General features: G+C 42.0%; 1 protein-coding gene across 1 annotated transcript; it reads right to left on the reverse strand.

The window, feature by feature from the left end:
* Positions 1–538: 538 nt before the first annotated feature.
* Positions 539–14,338, reverse strand: ankrd28b (ankyrin repeat domain 28b). Its single transcript, XM_026293703.2, is given in 29 exon segments — positions 539–1,510; positions 1,513–1,568; positions 1,980–2,071; positions 2,199–2,281; positions 2,376–2,458; positions 2,555–2,700; positions 2,802–2,885; positions 2,970–3,057; positions 3,295–3,514; positions 3,753–3,870; positions 3,958–4,045; positions 4,148–4,349; positions 4,432–4,506; positions 4,641–4,667; positions 4,768–4,879; positions 5,041–5,181; positions 5,273–5,341; positions 5,439–5,502; positions 5,615–5,697; positions 5,832–5,946; positions 6,064–6,142; positions 6,390–6,602; positions 6,776–6,918; positions 7,162–7,249; positions 8,507–8,707; positions 8,808–8,878; positions 9,331–9,409; positions 9,901–9,984; positions 14,136–14,338. Coding segments are annotated over 29 exon segments (3,000 nt in total). The 5' UTR covers positions 14,163–14,338; the 3' UTR covers positions 539–1,441.
* Between the last annotated feature and the right edge of the window lie 4,115 nt (positions 14,339–18,453).

Genomic DNA, 18,453 nt, shown 5'->3' on the forward strand with positions numbered 1-18,453 from the left:
AGAATCCATAAAAAAAAACCACATGCTCGATATTAAATAACTCATTTCTTTATTACTCATAAAATATACAGCAATCTCATTACTGAAAGAATTCATCGAAGCTTTGAATTCACAGTCATAATTTCTATGTACATGCTAGACTCACCCTTCTTAAAGAAAATTTAAGAAAAAGAAAAAAAAAATCTCTTCCGCTCTGGAGACAGCAGACGTATTGTACATATCCAGTTGAGAGGATGTCTCAGCAGACTGAGAAGGGCAGTACTGAATCATTGTGAGATCAAGTGGTTTCTTTTTTTAAGTTAAAGCAAGCAAAACCTGTCAACAAACACTGACATGAGAGCAAGAAAAGCATCATCTGTCTTATCATTGGTTTACAGTGTTTCACCTCACAGAGCGGAGCCTCCGATACCTCAGTACGGGACCAGTGCTTCCACAAATGTCTCATTACTTACCTAGAGTGCACCCCTGTACTTTCACAGCTGCCTCTACACCCCATCTTTCCTCAGTAACTAAAGAAGGCACAAAATGAACACATAAATAGGAACCGAAAAGTACACAAATAATTTATTCTTGAAAGACTAAACTGCAATGAACAGGTCAATATACAAAGGTGAGGTTGATCAACTTAGAAATCGCTTGGAGCACAGATCAATTTTTTTTTAATCAGGTCAGGAAGTCTGATTTCTTCCCCCAGTGGATACGGATTTTAAGACATGAACATGAGTATACAAAAACGTTTTGATCTCAAAAATAAATGATTTTCCCCTTCAATCACTTCAGACCTGAAGTGCATTCTGACAGATGTAGTGTGTGGATATCAACCTTCTTTAAAGTCTCCCAAAAAATGATAACAGGCTTTTCCCCACCACAGCAATCACAAAAATTCTCATTCATTTACACAGTTAAAACTGGGTTAAAATGCATCCATGTCTTTTGGTCCCTGTTGGTTTAGTTCTCTGATGTGCTACCGCCACTGTTCAGCATATTATTGCCTTACAAACGTCGCTGTCCGTCCAACTAGTACAGTTTTTAGCAGTGGTGCTAAAGCAGCGGCTACTGAGGTCCAGTATCAGCTGGAAGGACACCTTGTGCTGCATGAGGTCGCAATAAGTATGGGCCAACCTGCTGCACCTCCTCCCTCACTTGCTCTCTTGTGGTGGTGGGGGCTCTTAAGGCTCATGTGGGGGATTATCACATCTTCTGCCCTCCCAGGCTGGCGGTAGGGGATTTTTTTTTTTAAGACACAGTGTGTGTGTTTCTGCATTTATCACTTCCGCCTGTCCCTCAGTACGTCTCTGAATCCGAGTCGTTCAGCTCCTCGTCCTTGTAGAAGCCGTCGTGATGGCTGATGTTGTTGAAGCTGCAGTAGGAGCCGTGCTCACCACGCAGCGTGGGCAGGCTGTCGAACGTAACACTCTTGGAAGGGCTGGTGGTATAGTGGTTAATGGCACTGAAAGGGAGGGCGGGTGTCGGGGTGCAGGGAGACACAGGCATCATGGTGGCCATGATGAGGGCTAGACAGTCTGCCACATCTTTGTTGGGGGCACAAGCCAAGGCAGGTGTGTAACCTGAAACAATGACATTGCACCAGTGTTGGATATTCAGTGAGAGTAAGTTTCAGTTGAATGAAATGAATCAGCAAGTTGGAAAACAAGCAGGACAGTGGACCTGCAGGAACATGGGGTGGACACCCAGGTGTTAGATATTTTTGTGTGTGTGTGAATTTAAAAACAAATCATCTTCTTACAAGTTATAAACTACATGTTTGTACATCAGTTCTATGCATATTAACAATATTAACAGCTACAATATCTGAAGTGCAGCATTATTTAAACCTGGAAAATAAAAGCAGCCTGACAGGCGTCTAATGTTATTTATTTCTGTGGGTGACCGATTGTTTCTGATGCTGCTATGCAGGATGCATGTTTTAGTGTCACTTCCCATTGTAGCATAAAAGAAAAATGTTACAGTGAATTTACCGTTTTCATCAACTGCAAGCACACTGGCTCCCTTTGCAAGCAGCTCCTGCACCACCACCGTCAGACCGTTTCTTGCTGCCACATGTAGAGGCCTTAAAAACAAAGATAAAACTTGGATTGTTGAACCCACCGCAGACATTCACACAAACTGCAACCTATTCCCTCACTCAGATTCAGCAAGAGATAAGAGGCACTGATGTAAAGCCAGTGGTAACGTACGTCTGTAAGGCGGCGTTCGTGGCATTTATGAGGTTTCTGTCTGTAATCTTCTCCAATATCAACAAGGCACTGGTTTCATGTCCCTGTAGAAAACAGGACGATGAATATCAAACAAACACATACAATAACTTAAACTGGAAATGTTCAGTAAATGGTTTATTATATGGTGAAACCCACCTTACTGCAGGCCAGGTGAAGTGCGGTGTTCTTCGCAGCGTCCTGCAGCGTGAGATCAGCTTTTGCACTGCTGACCAGCAGTTCTAGGAGTGAGAGTGAGAAGATAAAGTGAATTCAAAACAGCACTAAATATTGTATAATTTCCCAGGCTGCTAGTCGAAGCAGAGAAGCATTCGTACCGACAGCGTTAGTCTGGCCGTTCTCAGCAGCCATCATGAGTGGGGTCTTCCCCGTGGCGTCGACACTGTTGACCTGAGCGTTGTGGCTCAGCAGCAGCTGGAGACACTCCACATGGTCAGTGAAGGCTGCTGCATGCAGCGGTGTCCTGCAGAAACAACACCAGAATTCAAGTCACCATAACAAGTACGGCACAGTATCAGGTGCTTTAAAAAACTCTGGAGGATGTTTCATCTGAAAAGCACGTACCTGTTTTTACTGTCTTTGGATGTGACGATGGCAGGGCCCAAAGTGTCTATCAGCATCTCGGCAGCACCTTCATTGTCACGGATCCTACGCAGAGAAAGCAGAATCACTTAATTTGTGTACAGGTTGTGTTCTCACACACACATACTCTGATAGAAACAGGGCTCTTACACAGCACAGTGGAGGGGGCTGAAAGAATTGCCTTCGGCCTTGTGAAAAACCTTTTGTTCCAGCAGAACTTCCACACACGTGTCGTGCCCTGCAGGAGAGAAAGGATATCTCAGGGTTCTCCTAAACTATTAACCCTCTCAAGTCCTTAAGGTCTCAACATTTAAAGTGCATGCATAAAGAAACTCCATAAAAGAACAACATAAAGAAACATGAAAAAATATGCATGACTACTTTAAACATACACTTGTGTAAGCATACGTTACTAAGCATCCAATGTGCATTTCTTGAACTAAAGGGAGGGGTCCGTAAAGCCTCATGTCTGTACCATTGTAGCAGGCCCAGTGCAGTGGGGTGTAGCCTTGGTTGTCTGTTAAAACAGGGAGTGTTTCCACTGATTGGGCAGCATGCAGCAGGCCCCCCAGCACTTCAATGTGTCCACATGCTGCTGCCAGGTGAATCGGTGTGCGCCCTTTGCAGTCCCGCACCAGGAAGTTGGCACTATGCTGAAGCAAGGCCTCCACACATTCCTCATGGCCCGTCACTGCCTACGGAGAGCAAACAGTACATTTAGTGTTATTACCCTGAATGACAATGCCTTTCCTAAGACTTGATGAGAGCTGCCTAATGTCCTGCAGAAAAGCTGCATCACTTCACAACTGATCCAGGTGACTGGCTGACATTGGGGAGAAACAATATCCATATTAACTTATAACCTTTCTCAACCATATAATCAGAGCAAAAATGTGAATGAAAAACAACATGTGTCTGGTGACATCTCCTTACTCCTCTATGCAGGGCCGTCCTGCCCCACTTGTCTTTGGCTTCTACATTGGCTCCTTTATTTAGTAGAGAATACACACAGTCTGTGTGTCCACTCAGGACTGACAGCATCAGAGGGGTTCTAAGAGGTAACAAACAATAACATCAGCAAATGACTGTAGAATTTAAGGGACAGAAGAAAAACAAATGACAAACTGCTTTTACTTACTGTCCATTCCCATCTTGAATGTCTACTGCACTTTGAAGATCAGCATTTCCGATCAGCAAACGCAAACATTCTGAATGACCATTGGTAGCTGCAGGATGATGCGTTTGAGTGATCCATTAGTGGGGATTGTTACACTGCATTATTAAACTGACATTTAAATTCATGGGCCGTGTGACCTCCAGGAGCATACCTGCAGCGTGGATGGGGGTTCGCTTCAAAGTGAAGTCTTTGACCAGGATGGAGGCTCCCTGGTTGATTAGGACATCCACACACTCCACATGGCCTTTAAAGGCAGCCAGGTCTAGGGGTGTTCGCCCTTGGCTGTCTTTCACATCAAGATCCAGTAGAGACTGCACCAGAACCTCCAGAGCATGGTGGTGACCATGGTATGCCTGAAATATTAATTTACCAAGAGCAGGTCAACATTAAAAAGCTTTTAGATCAACACAAATGTTCTCAGGACACATTACTCACAGCGAGATGCAGGGGGCTGACGGGGGCTCGGACATCTGTGTCATTCAGGATGTCTGTCCCTGAGGTTTCCATTAGCTGAACAAACCAGGTGCACAAGTTAGAAACCGCTTCACCATGGAGCTAAGAACTACAAAGCTACTTGACTTGTGGCCGAGTTCATACATCAGAAACTGTAATACGCAACAAAGAAAAATACAAATTCTTCTCACCACATCTAGAGGTGTTTCACTTGCAATCTGCAAAAGAGAGTGGGAGAAGACATGGTGCATCAATATATGGCGACACAGAAATACAGAGATGCTGACTGTTATGTGGAATGTGGTGTGAAGTTCTCACCAGCTCCAGACAGAGGCGATGTCCGTACGCTGAGGCATAGTGCACAGCATTGTAGCCCTGATTGTCCCGGATCCCTGGATTTGCATCATTTCGCAGTAAATATTCCAGGCACCTGCAGACACAACAAAGAGGTTGTAGTCAAGGTAACAACGTCTTTGAAGTCCTGAAATGTTCCTCATTTCACCAGGGAGCTTTTATCCTTCAAACACAACCTGTGCCTCCCACGCAGCAACGACATCTCTTATGAGATTGAATTTTCAAAGTGTTACTCACTTTCCATCTGTGTCGGAGGCAGCAGCGTAGTGGAGGGGAGTGCAGCCCCGCTCGTCCAGGTCATTGACACTGGCCCCAGACCCCACCAGAGCAAACAAGCACTGGTAGTTGCAATTGGCAGCAGCGTAGTGCAGAGGGGTCCTGGAAAAGCAAACATGGCTCAGTTCACTGTTCAAACTTAACAAAAACCAACAGAGCACAAACCCTTTAGCCACGATTAAACGCTACAAACCTGCCAAAGCTGTCCTTCCTATTGAAATCTGCCCCCGTGTTGAGGAGGAGATTGAGACATTCCAGGTTTCTGATGGGAGATTTGTAAAGTGAAGTGATCAATATGATGATGTAGGTCAGATCTCCATTTAATTATTAAACATAATGTTCAGCTGTCCCACACTCACCCTCCAGCAGCTGCAGCATGTAAACAGGTCCTTCCAAAGTCATCAGGAGTATCAATATCAAAGCCTGCATACCCAGAGTAACGGTTTTAAACAAGAGTCTGCATATTCTGCAGAAACTATATTAGGTGTTACTGTATATTTAGATATTTATGGAGATATAAAGTTAAGTTACTCACCTGAAGACAGGAGCTTTCGGCAGCAGTCAGAGAATCCACTGAGAGCAGCCAGATGCAACGGGAACATACCATGAATCCCTCGTCTGAAAAAATAAATCATATCAGTTACGCAAGAGATGATGACACATCTTCTTTGGAAAGGTTCGAAATGAGGCTCTTCCACAATTTGTCAGGTTGCAACAACAGTTGCTGAACAGGGACAAACAGGCTCACTCACTTAGCCGTGTCAGCTCTGTTGGTGATGAGGGTGTTGATGAGGAGCTCGTGTCCGTATCGAGCTGCAATGTGCAGTGGTGTGTTTCCATTCTTATCTTCACAGTCGATCTCAGCACCTTAAAAAAATAAGAAGATGAGAAAGCACTTAACTTGTGTTTCTCTGAGAAGCAGTTCTGGGTTTAGTGAGAGAAATAAAATCAATCAGACTGAACTATTATTTTACAGGAGCTCACCATTCTCAATAATTGCTTGAGACCTAGAGAACCTCCCATGAATGGCCGTCATGTGTAGTGGAGTCTTACCATCTTTACTCTGCAGAAAAAACAAAAGCATGCTGGTGTCAGAACATACGTCATCATTATGGCTCTCAGCTACAAGTTAAAAAACAAAACAGAAAAAACAGGCCAAGAATAACTGGGGTATGACTGCACTTGTGACTGTTGAAACGCTGCTTCTTAACCACAAATACTCAGTTATTGAGTAATATCTCTCTGAAATCATGATTCTCAAAGTAGTCACTGTTAAAATGGCAGGAGCAGACATTCTGGCTTGTGCTCACCTTGATGTTGACATCAGCCCCATTGCACACTAAGAGCTCCAGACAGAGCGCTCCATGGCGTGAGGCAGCGGTAAAATGGAGAGGTGCAAACCCCTTCTCGTTCACCTGGTTGACGTTAGCTCCACACTCTATGAGCTCGTTCACCACTACATCCTGCCCATTGTAGCAGGCCACGTGGAGGGGGGTGTTGCCATACGCATTGGGTTCATTGATCTAGACAGCAAGGTGAACAGGAAGTATTAATGTCAGGACTGTTGGCAAACCGGTAGAAAGGGGACAATTTACTCTTATAGCTAACAATACAGATGTTGAGCTAACTCTGATCAGACAATAAGATCTGACAGAGCCTACAATGCAATCGCAGTAAATTTGTTGGTGGAACTTACATCCACCCCCAAATCTAGAAGGTATTTGACAACGCTGATCATTCCACTGGAGGCTGCCGCATGCAGGGGGGTGTAAGATTTCTTATCTTTGCAGGCCACCTCAGCTCCACGAGACGCCAGCAGTTTCACCACTTCTATGTGTCCTGAAGACCAAAAAAGAGTGACCTAATTACACGGCACGAAGACCACCAAATATTTCATTTGATCATATTTGCCTGCACTGGTTCTCATTGTAAAATAATTGATTGATTGCAGTACAGACACACAGTGATGAGTGATGTTTCATTTTTCCTAAACGGTGATGGTGGTATCTTTAAAAGGACTCTTTATGGTATAATCTGTTCAATATTGCAAAAATGTTCTTATTAATGTGGTTGAGTTATTACCCATGTAGGCTGCCCAGTGGATCGCACGGCGGTCTTTCTTGTCAAAGGCATTAATGTTTGCGCCTCTGGAGAGCAGGAGCCTGACCATCTAACAGCAGCAGCAGAGAAAAACAAGAGGGCAGTCAGTGCTGGTTCTGCTGTTTTTCAGTTGGTGTGGCAACTGATATAACCATTGTGTAAACATATACATGTGTTTTATGTTTTAATATTGTGTGGGTTAAAAATAAAGTTTGACCTTTTCCACACAGAATACAGGTATTTCAACAGAACAAGGACATTAAGCATGAAAATGTGCATTTCTACAGTGCACGTATGTTGCTGCTTTATTATTATAGCTTTATTATTAGAACTGCATGTCATCACCTGATGTGTTTACTGGAATATTGTCCCATAACCAAAAGGTTCTCTGAACAGCTTTTAGGCACTTGATTTGTATAAATACTTGAACGTGATGATACATTTTCACCTTGAAAATAACTCATTTGCATGAGGGTATAAGGCTGCATTAGGTCATTTGCATGCAAGCCCATGATAAGCCAAGCACTCCCTTTGCACAACTCCCTGTGTCAGTCTGCAGCCATGTGGGGAAAATGATATCTCAAGATGTGCTACTTTCTAAACAAGCTACCACTGCTTCATTGGAAAGTAGCTTTCTTGTGTGTCGAACTATGGCTTCTCCATTTTGTCCTGGTGTTTGGATATATACCAAATGACTCCCAGAACAAAAGGCATTACTGTCACCCTACCCAACCAAGATTTTATTACACTCTAATACAGCCCAGGCTTAACTTAGCTGTTTGTTTAAAACAAAATGTAAAACTGGTGTGACTAGGTCATGACGTGCGTCAACGCTACTGTGGGAACGAATAGTTTCTTTTGTTGTTAAAATATTTTTTTTCTCTACACTAGTAGCTGAAGTAAACCCTGCCAAAGTCAACAAGAAACAATGCTAGCTAAAAGAAAGATGACTCGAATATTTACTGAGGTTAAGAGAATTAAATTACAGCCTGCAAAGGTGTTAAGAGCAGATGGTCAGCAGTGCCTTATGGGCATGTTGGTTAAACCTTGTATTTATGGTGCATGTTCTCTGGAGAGGACAATAACACTTGTCACTACGCAGTACTGAAGGGGTTACAGTTTTAAAACAGCAAAATGGCAGCACAGGCTGTACAGTTGCACATTCAGCAGTTAGTACCTGTTCTGTCTGCTGACTTAACGTGGCTATTCAAACAGTCTGCAACCTTTATTTACTAAGGTACAACTCAATTAATATTAAGGGCATAAAAGCACTTTGAGTATGGCTGTATGGCAGGTGTATTTAACAATACTTCTGCATTAATATCACCTCCAGATGACCGCTGAAGGCCGCATGGTGCAGCGCGGTCCGGCCTGCTCTATCTGACACATTCACATTGCTGAGCAGTGGCATGAGGGCTTCGGCGCAGCGGACAGCCTTATTGGCTGCAGCGATGTGTAGCGGCGTCTGCCAGTTCTTGTCTCTGGCGTTTACATCTGCAGAGTGTTTCACCAAAACCTGCACAGCCTCCTGCAAGTCATTGCAAATAGGTTTAAGGTCAATGTTGGATTTGTAAAACAGTATGCAATAGTGTGTGTTCAACAAAAGATTCAGAGTAACATTCACATACCTCACTGCAGGAGGCCACAGCCCGGTGCAGAGGAGTGAGCCACTTGTTATCTTTGGCATTTACTCTGGCACCTACAAATCACAGGACACTGGCTGTCAGACTGTTTAAGGTCAGAGTGTAAGGTCACGGTTTCGCATTTCAACAAAATGACTAATACTTTTTGGGTTATGAAATCTTCTTTTGTAACATCTCCATCTGCATAAGCATAAAAACGAACAGACTGCAAAGGGTGCAAGTAGAGCTACTTTACAAAATTGAATGCAGATGCACCATCTGGCCTCAGGAGCATCAAAATATTCTGATACTGTCATATTTCAAATATGTAATGTTAGGCTCTCAGGCAGGTTAACTTTGCACCCTTTAATACTCAAACGAAATAAGAACCAGCATGCTAGAACCTGCACAGCACAACAATCTTAATTTTGTTGTATTATTAAACTAATATTTAGCTTCCTGTGTGAAAAAAGAAGTTCAATTTAACTCCAACAGCTTATTTACATAAATCCTCTTTGGAAAAACATACCTGAAAGAATCAGCAGCTCTATGATTTCTGCATCTCCAAGGTAGGCAGCAGCATGCAATGGAGTTCGCTTCTCATTGTCCTGCACGAGGTGACCATGTGATTAAAAAGAAACAGAAAAGTTCACCTTCTCTACTTAATTCAGTCCTGATTTATTCCGACATGAAAAACCACACTGCGTCTTTGCTATTTGTAACATAACCATACCATCACCATCTAGAGAGGATAAATAACCATTAAATACTGACAGCAACACAGCCAGCACTCGTGGCAAAAAGGGAGTTAAACACACATTCAGTCATAATGAAGAGTGTTTCAGTGAATCCAGCCTTATTTTGCAACAAACAACCCCACCAAGGCTGCAATGGAACCGAATAAAATGAGCAGAACCAGTGGGAACAGTAAAAACTAACCATGTGCAGTTTTGTACATAGCAACTATAAACTGAAGGAGTTATGTGAGGCATTTCAAGGGTAATTATACAGTGGAGGGTTGAAATTCAATGTGGCTTGAGCGTACAAAAAATAATATGAGGAAACAGGTGCAGAATTAATGAGAGTCTGTGGGGATTACCTGTGCATTCACATCCTCTTTTTTGAATATGAGCGAACGTACTTCATCTGGATCCACATTGAAAATAGCTTTCAGCAAAGCAGGCTGTAAGACAAAAAGACACTGTCACAAAACGCCAACATTATGGATAAAATGTGAAAACATAATCTCCATTCAGACCTTGGAGACCTTAGACCTTAGAGACACCTCAGGATCCTCGTCCTCAAGCACCACAATACACACACGACTCATTTACTCAGAGTTTATGCAGCCATGTTTAGGCAGCCAGAAGTCTCTAAATAGTGTGGTTTAAAATTCTTAAATGGCAGAGAATGGGGCATTTTAGCAAAATGACGACTCCTCAAATCAGAGGATGATGGAGGCAGACAGTCAGAACTGATCCTGACAAATACTTGACAGCCTCCATTCTGTGTTTATATCCTGTTGGAAACAAGCCATATCTACATTGTGCCACAGAAAGAAATGTCACAATCTTTAAATAAATACAAGTCCAGTCATTTGTTCCAAATCACTGATGTGACCTTCACATTTCCTCCGGTTAGATGGTAAACTTTAGAAGGATCCTGTGACTATCTGTATCTTCAATGCAGACAGAGGAAAAAAAAACGTCCTCAGCTCATCTGATTCACTACGACAGGTGGCAGAAATTATGAAAACTCGAACATGGTTTTCAAAATAAAACTGAAGGAGAAAGTTGCTGAAGATCTTTGTGAAATCCTCATTCTTAAGGATAATGCCATTCCTGCCCTGACTTCTCACAAAGCAGCTAAGTGAGCTCCACCCTTCGCAGGGGTGTAGACTGTGTATTTTACACATCTTGTGCTATGCTACATGACCAAATATTGTATGCAGTAAACCATGGTGCTATCACTAATTTAAAAAGATTGCCAAAGATCCCAGTGTTACCATATGCAATCATATTAAAGATTTCAGACATTATTTTACACATGTGGGCTGGTGACATGATTCACTGTGACAGTGCTGAAACATTTTCCAATATTTCCTATAAGACAAGACAACACCTGCAATGTCTCTCAAGACTCAGTGTTGAAACTAAGAACCCACTGCATGTGTTTCATTAGTGGTTCTATTTTAAATCCAGAATAAAAGCTGTCAGCCAAAAAAAAAAATCTAATTTTGCACTTACATCCTTGGTTTGGTCTCTAGTGATTTGGATTTAATAAGCAAATTCAGAACTGGACTCAGATTTGAAATAATGTCAACAAACAGCATTCATACTAACGAACCTAAGTCTACAACTGCAAATATTTCTACTTTTTACCATCAGTTATTATAAAAGTCACTCACTTATAACTGAGCCTAACTTTACCACCATAAACAACAGATCTGAACCCAGAGAGTTAATTTAGCATAACCAATGGAGGGCCTGGTCCTTCACAAAACCTCACGCTAGCTGCAGATCATATCACTTACGTGCTTGTTTCATTCTAAAAACACATATTGTGGATTTTTCCCAATATGAATTTGTTTGTCAGTAACTGCTGCTCCATCTCTAAGACTCAGCAAGTACATTTGGAGCCAATGCTGCAACCAGTAATCCAACACAATAAACCTTTACACACTGTACAAGTGATTGTACTAATAGACATTCAAGCATCATGCTGGCTTGATGGAGTTAGAGGATAGTGGCATAGATGGATGCTGCAACTGGCTACCCATGAAACAGCCAGATGGAACATTCCTAAACTTTGACAAAAATTTAACTCTTTCCTAACTTTAGACAACTTTCCTGAAAAAAGAAAAAGCCATCATGGGATGCTCACAGCTGCAACCAGTTTGAAGTGGTTTCAAAAAGTAATAGCGGTGAAATTGTGGGATATTTAAATGCTGTCAGGTGAGCCATTATCCAGCACTTGCATAACATGTGAGCAATCATAACCTTTGAATGAGCAATGAGCACCCATGTGTCCAAAACAAATGCAAGATGCAAGACGAAAAAGCAGGATGTTGCTATTATAAAGAGTGCCAAGAGTCAGCAGGTTTTAAAATCACCTGCTGTTATTTTCAGCTGGAATGGAAACCCATATTATCTTATACTGTCTTTCTCTGTCTTCAACACACTGTCAGTGGAAAACGCAGAGAGACGGAAATCGTTCATTTGAACAATCAATCTCTCTGCATACAATCGTTTCCATCAATTAGATTTCTTCCTGCGCACAGTCAAAATGATGTAGCATGCAGAGCACATTTGTCCTCATCCCTCATTTAATCCACCAGGCTGCCTAGCTAGCTAATTAGCTAATGTGCAGCCTTGCAGCTTATACACCTTCAACTTTAAACAACCTCTAGTTTATAAAGCTTTGTTTGAGGCATATACTTCACAAATTACAGCAAACAGGACTAGCTATGCTAGGATGCAAATCATGTTTCTGAATGTTATTCCAGTGTCTGATAATCACATTGTTATTCACTTTTAGCTGAAACTATTTATTTGTAACAGATAACAAGCAATAAATTGAACTTTTCACTTGCAATGAATGCAGATTAAACAATCCCATACACTGCAAGCACTAAAAAATATGTTGGTTTTCTGTGGAAAATAATACTGGTTTCACCAGACACACCAGGTAGACACGGTGACACAGTTCTCTACCAGATGCTGAAATCAACAGTACCAGAATAGCTATACCCTCATACATATTTGAGCCATGCGTCACAATTCAGCAGTCGGATTTATTTTCAGTAAGTGTTTAGAACAGGAAATACAAAGATCACCATCTAAGTAGGAAGAATTTGCTTTCTAAAAACACAATAATGTCCACACATTCACTTATTGTAATCCCTGTGAATTAGGGTGCAAAGGCCATTATAGCTGTTGGGGATGAAAAGCAGATATATTTGTGTTTTGTATGCTGTTTTATTTTGCAGATTTCTAAATAACCCCTGCAGTAAAATGGAAGACAAATCTGCATTTTGTTCTCCAATCCTGCATTCTCTATGCTAGCACGCCTGTGTACCTCCTCTCTTCATACGAGCCAGCCTAGTTAATACCATCACCATGGAGACAGCTCTTTGGCAACTCCACCAGCTCGCAGAAGCCAAGGCTCGTTCAAGCACACACACACACACACACACACACACACACAATGAAACACACATGCACGTACGTATGTTACAAGAATAGCAGTCATGTGCAAAACACAGTCCTTAAATGATAACAGAAAGCTATCTATTCCTGTTTCCTCAAGTGGGTGGCAAGCACTTAATATAATTAGGGGACATGTCTAAAACCTGAATTACTCTTTAAAAAAAACATTTCACAGTGATTTTCCTGCATGTAAACCATGTATATAGCATAAATAAACATTTTAGTAAACAACTACTTCCTATACAAATGAAGAAGTTTCTATTTCCTAAAAAAAGGTTTACATACTTGCAGTCTTTACAAGAGGACAAACACTAAAGGCTTGTGAGCAAGGACAAGTAATCAAGTTCTCTACAGCACTGTTACAACCCCACTTAAAAATAAACAGTCTATCACCAACAAGACCAGAACCTAACAGAACCTAACAGAACCTAACAGATCTCTGTTCCACAAAACGTGAAGATGAGCTGAGGGAACCAGTGAATGAAAGTTAGGTGGTTCATGTGTAATCTCATGACCAGCTGCGGTAGCTAACTTGTTCATAACTTGTTAACGTTTATGAATAAAGTGTATATCCATCTATAGCTACACCACACACGTTAAGTTGTCACGCTACGTTAACGTCTCAAACAACAGATCGCTTTGCTCGGTAACGTTAATGCTACCAGGCTGCACATTTGGTGGCTCCTGTGAAAACCACAGACTCGTTCGGGACCGACCAGTCAAGTCCAGTTTGACAGTGTTTTGTCTCAATACGTATGACAATAAGTAGTCACTTCCCAACTGACACACACAGGCTCTGGCTAATTGCTGGAGACAAACAAACACGGTGTCATTAGCTGGGTAACAACTCAACAAGCTTGAGCGTGTGTCTCAGGGTAGAAGTGATGCCTTATTATCGCCAAAAACACGACTCCATGTGATTCGCCCACACGGTAACGGTACCACACCGAACTTTGCGCTCCCGTTTGACTACTTTCAGGCGAAAGGCTTTAAAAAACGCTTCCGTCCAGGAGAACAGCTGGGTTATATTCCGCTGGCCAACGTTAGAAACGAGGGGAGCTAGCTAAGGGTACTGAGCTAACATTAGCCTAAACTTAGGTCAGCTTTTGGCACAACGATCACTTACCTGGTCTCGAATTTTGAGAACCACCATATTTGTGGTATTTCAGCTGTTCTCGTGCAGATTCATAAATGGATATTGGTGTCCTTACTAACTGCGGTGTCTGAGCCGAAGGCCTGGCGTGACGCTAGCTTAGCTCTCCTGCTAGCTCCCTAGCTCCGATGGCATGAACGCAGAGGAGTAGCGGAAACTCCATAACATTGCCGCCACCATTCTCCACCAGCCAGCAACACGCAATTCCATTGGTCAGACGCACCGGACGTGGAAGTACGAGAGCTGGTGATTGGTTGTTCCAAACTGCGCTGTGTGACGGACGCACTACACGCTCATGTCACAATAAATATCTATAGATAATTAGTAAGGAACAGTGTAAACTATTTAAAACCCATGAAATGAACTCACACCATAGTACAGCCCTTATTCTGAATAAATAACTGAGCCATGTTGCGCCGATTAGTCGTCTCTTCCGGTAACAGCTGCTTATTATTCTATTTACACATTGTGAGTCAGCCTGAAGTTGCACTGAAAGCGAGAACCATGTGAGCGCTGGACGCAAAGCAGCTGTGGAGCCACTGGGAGCTGGAAGTTTACCAACCGTGCTCCCTCAGGGAGAGTTTCTCGGGTCAGACGGTCATCCGGGCGGTCACTGACTCAAAAGAAAGATATCCCAGCACAACAAACACAAAAATAAACGCAACAAAACAAACAAACAAACCAAAACACCCAACATAAGTAATTAGCCCAACAGAAGCGTGTAATCAGTCTTGAAAATATGTGCAGCTATTGCAAACCCACTGTCAAAGACACAAGCACTGACCAATACGACATCAGCACCTGGATGTCACCTTCCTACAGGGCTTTAATTGAGTGGAACAAATGTGTCCCACAGCAAGAAAAACCCTATAAACACTACCTGGTTAGAGCCTGCCATTTGCTTTTCTAAATTAAATAAACAATGCAGCAGGCTGTCACTTACTAGCTGCTACTGTAAAGATAGGTTATATACAGTATACCTTACAGTACATATATACTGCTAGTTTAGTGGTCAAACAGTTGGTATGCACACAGTACATAGTTTGGATTAAAAGCAATTTTCCTGCTGCACAAGCTGTTTTGAAAAAAGTGATAGACTAATAAACCCTCTGAATTATCTTGTGAGTATATTGTGAAATAATACATAGTAACGCATAGTGCAGTCTAATGTGGACCTGGTTGACTATTTCAGAGGAAGGTAAGTTCTGAAAAACTTTTACCAATAGACTGTAACTCACAGGTTGGTGGGTTTTAAATACTCAGTATGCTTCAGAGCCTGTGGTGTAACAGCAAAATGTGGTGAAATATGGCCCTCTAGTGCCCTTCAGCGAGCAGGCTTTGTTGATGTGCATCAAATTGGATAGATGCAAGAAATGCAAATGGAAACTGTTGTGAATCTAAAGTCCAAGAGTCAAGATTTGTACCTACTGCTTTTAATTTTAACTGGAGGAAAATTGAGATGAGTATTGGATCATGTGTGAGAGTTGCAAGTCAGGAATAAGAAGAATTTCTGCCAGATTTTATGAGTGAGTGAAATTTTATGGTCTATAGTCATCATGTCTTACTGTAGACTGTTATGTAGATATACATCTATATAATCTATATGACTATATTTATAATAAGGTAATTCTCAATGTTATAGTGTTAAACCAATAAAAACCCAGGAAACAGCTAAGAAAAGCTAGTTCTACAGTGGGTGTCCACAAAAGCAGTTTCCTCTCTTTGGTATTGATTATAAATATTTATTTCACTTATCAACATAAACACAGTAGCAGTAAGCACTTAAAGTAATTTATTTACTATATTCACTGTGTTCACTTATTCACTATATTCACTATCCTGGCATATATTTATCAGATGGTGCAGAGGTGATTACTCTCTGTAATTATCTACCAGTTGGTATCTGTCGCATTGCAAAATCAAAATAATAAAGCAAAGCAGTGCGGCAAAATAGTACTTTGAGAGTGAGGGTGGTAGCAGGCGTCTTTGTGAAAGAATGTGGGTTATGCACACCAGGGAACTTTCCAGGGTAGTCTCACATTTCAAGGCAGTGGAAACAAAAAAGGGGAGAGGGAAAAGGTTATGGCAGATATGCTGATGATTTTGGGTGTAGGTTGGTTCCCTTTGCTGGGGGTAATCCTCTCGGATCCGTCCCTAAGCCCCCCGAAGGCCACAGTAACCCCAGCAGGAATACTTTCTCACTGGGAAGGCTATGGTGGAGTGGCGTTCCCACAAATTAAATCAGGATGAGAAACTACAGAGAAAGAAATAAATACATAAATGAAGAAAACAGATGCTTACACACATACCTCCCCAATCTCCACCCCTCTTTAAAGCTGCACCCTGACCCTGTGTTTACAACCTTGCTGTTTACAGGACCCTGTATATGTGTGTGTGTTTTTTGTGTGTGTGTGTGTGTGTCTGAGAGAGAGAGAGAGAGAGAGAGAGGATTAATATGTACAACACTGAACTTAATTCTAGTGGAGCATTTTGAAGCTTACGTTGATTCCTCTATTCAAAGACAAAAAATTCAAAAATCCAATGCACCAATTTGGATTTCTGAGAACAGAATAATATAATGATGTTAAGAAAAATATTCAAAATGACAGACTGTTAACTAAATATTAAAACAAGACCCCAGTGCACACATGCGTGCTACATGAAAAAGTCACATGATGCAAAGTCATGCTTTCACACACGCACAGTATTACTGGGATTCATTATTGTTTTTTATCAAAACTGCTCCGAAGTGCACTTCAAAACTTATGAAAATTTGCATTAGAGGCCGTCTGAAAGAAATTTCTGGAAGTGTGACACTTTTCCAATTTGTAAGATGACTTTGTCCACCGTTAGCATGTCAAACCTGAGGGTACAGTTTTGTACAGGTGCATCAAAGATCAGGGTGAGTATATGTAATACAGAGAGACGACATGGATGATATTTTGAGATGGGGTGTATTTGAGAAAAGCATATGTGAAAATGATTGTATGATATTCTGACAAATAGATGTTTACATAGACTGCTAAGCTCCTGACATTCTCAGATGACCCTCTGGCTGAGAAGAGACATGGTCCTTATCGTCCAGTTGTGCTGTGTCGTCTTGGATAGCCATAGTGACATGCATGTCAAATCATATGCGTTGATGTTTGGCTGTGCTCGTCTGTCCAACTGTCTGGATGAGGGATAGCAAACAGCTGGACAATTTGGGTCATGGGATGAAAGTGGTGTCACCCACCGGCTCAGCCCCGACTGCTGCAGGACAGATAAGAGCAAGAAGTTCAGTTCCCCGCCCAAAGAAATCAGCAGATAAATCCAAATCTTTGTCATGAACTGTCTCCTGAAAGCCTTTAGGAAAGACAGGCATAATAAGTCATAACCTGGACCTGTCCACACATCCAAGCACGTTGTGGCATTTGATGAGCGATGATGTGGGGAGCAGGTGACCAGAGATCAGAGCGGTGCTTTGTTAAAAGGAAGACATTTGTCTACTGGGACAAACAGGAAACCAAGGAGAGCTAATAAAGAATGCTTTGAAGTGACAAATAAAAATGTAAGACCATGGACAGCTGTAGATGTATGAAAATGACAAATCTGCATGTAATCTATGACAATGACACAGCTAGTCAGTCAGGCCTTACTCTTGGATGAGATAAAAGCTTCTCTCTGTTTTTTAACTTTTACCAAGTTTCCTGCTAGTAGGTGTTTATATAACCAGAAGAGTTTGTTGAGGTGTTTGTTTGCTAGATTGACAACTTATAGTTCCCTTTTGTGAAGCTGAAAATGTCCTATCTGTCATTACTCTGTCTGAGCATGTTGAACAAAGAAGCTGTGGAGGAGTCCTGGCTGACGACAATGAGCAGAATGACCAGCAGATGGCAGCGTTTGCATTTTAATAATGTTTTTGTGTCCTTATGACGCTACAGGTGCTATTTTAGGAGGCGCATTACTGCAGACTGTAGTCTGCAGGCAGCTGGCATAGCATTCACATTTAGGAATGTTATGTTACGCAATGACACAAAATAATAGCCTCTTTGCAAGCGGGGACTTGTCTGAGTGTCCCATAAACCCACTTCCTGGTGCGTTCATCTATCAGGCTGCTGGGCTTATTTGTGTTTGAGTGAGATTTTAGCTTCAACACATCTTGAAGCAATAAAAATAAAACAGTGAAAGGTATCAATTATTCACATCCAAGGCAGTTTGTTGTCTAATCAGTGGGTTCGAGCAGCAGTTTGGGGGTAAAAACATCTGCCGGGTCTGAGCGGCACCTGCCCCGGACAGGCAGCGCCTGGGG

The sequence above is a fragment of the Mastacembelus armatus genome, chromosome 16, assembly GCF_900324485.2.
Source record: "Mastacembelus armatus chromosome 16, fMasArm1.2, whole genome shotgun sequence".
Taxonomy (NCBI): domain Eukaryota; kingdom Metazoa; phylum Chordata; class Actinopteri; order Synbranchiformes; family Mastacembelidae; genus Mastacembelus; species Mastacembelus armatus.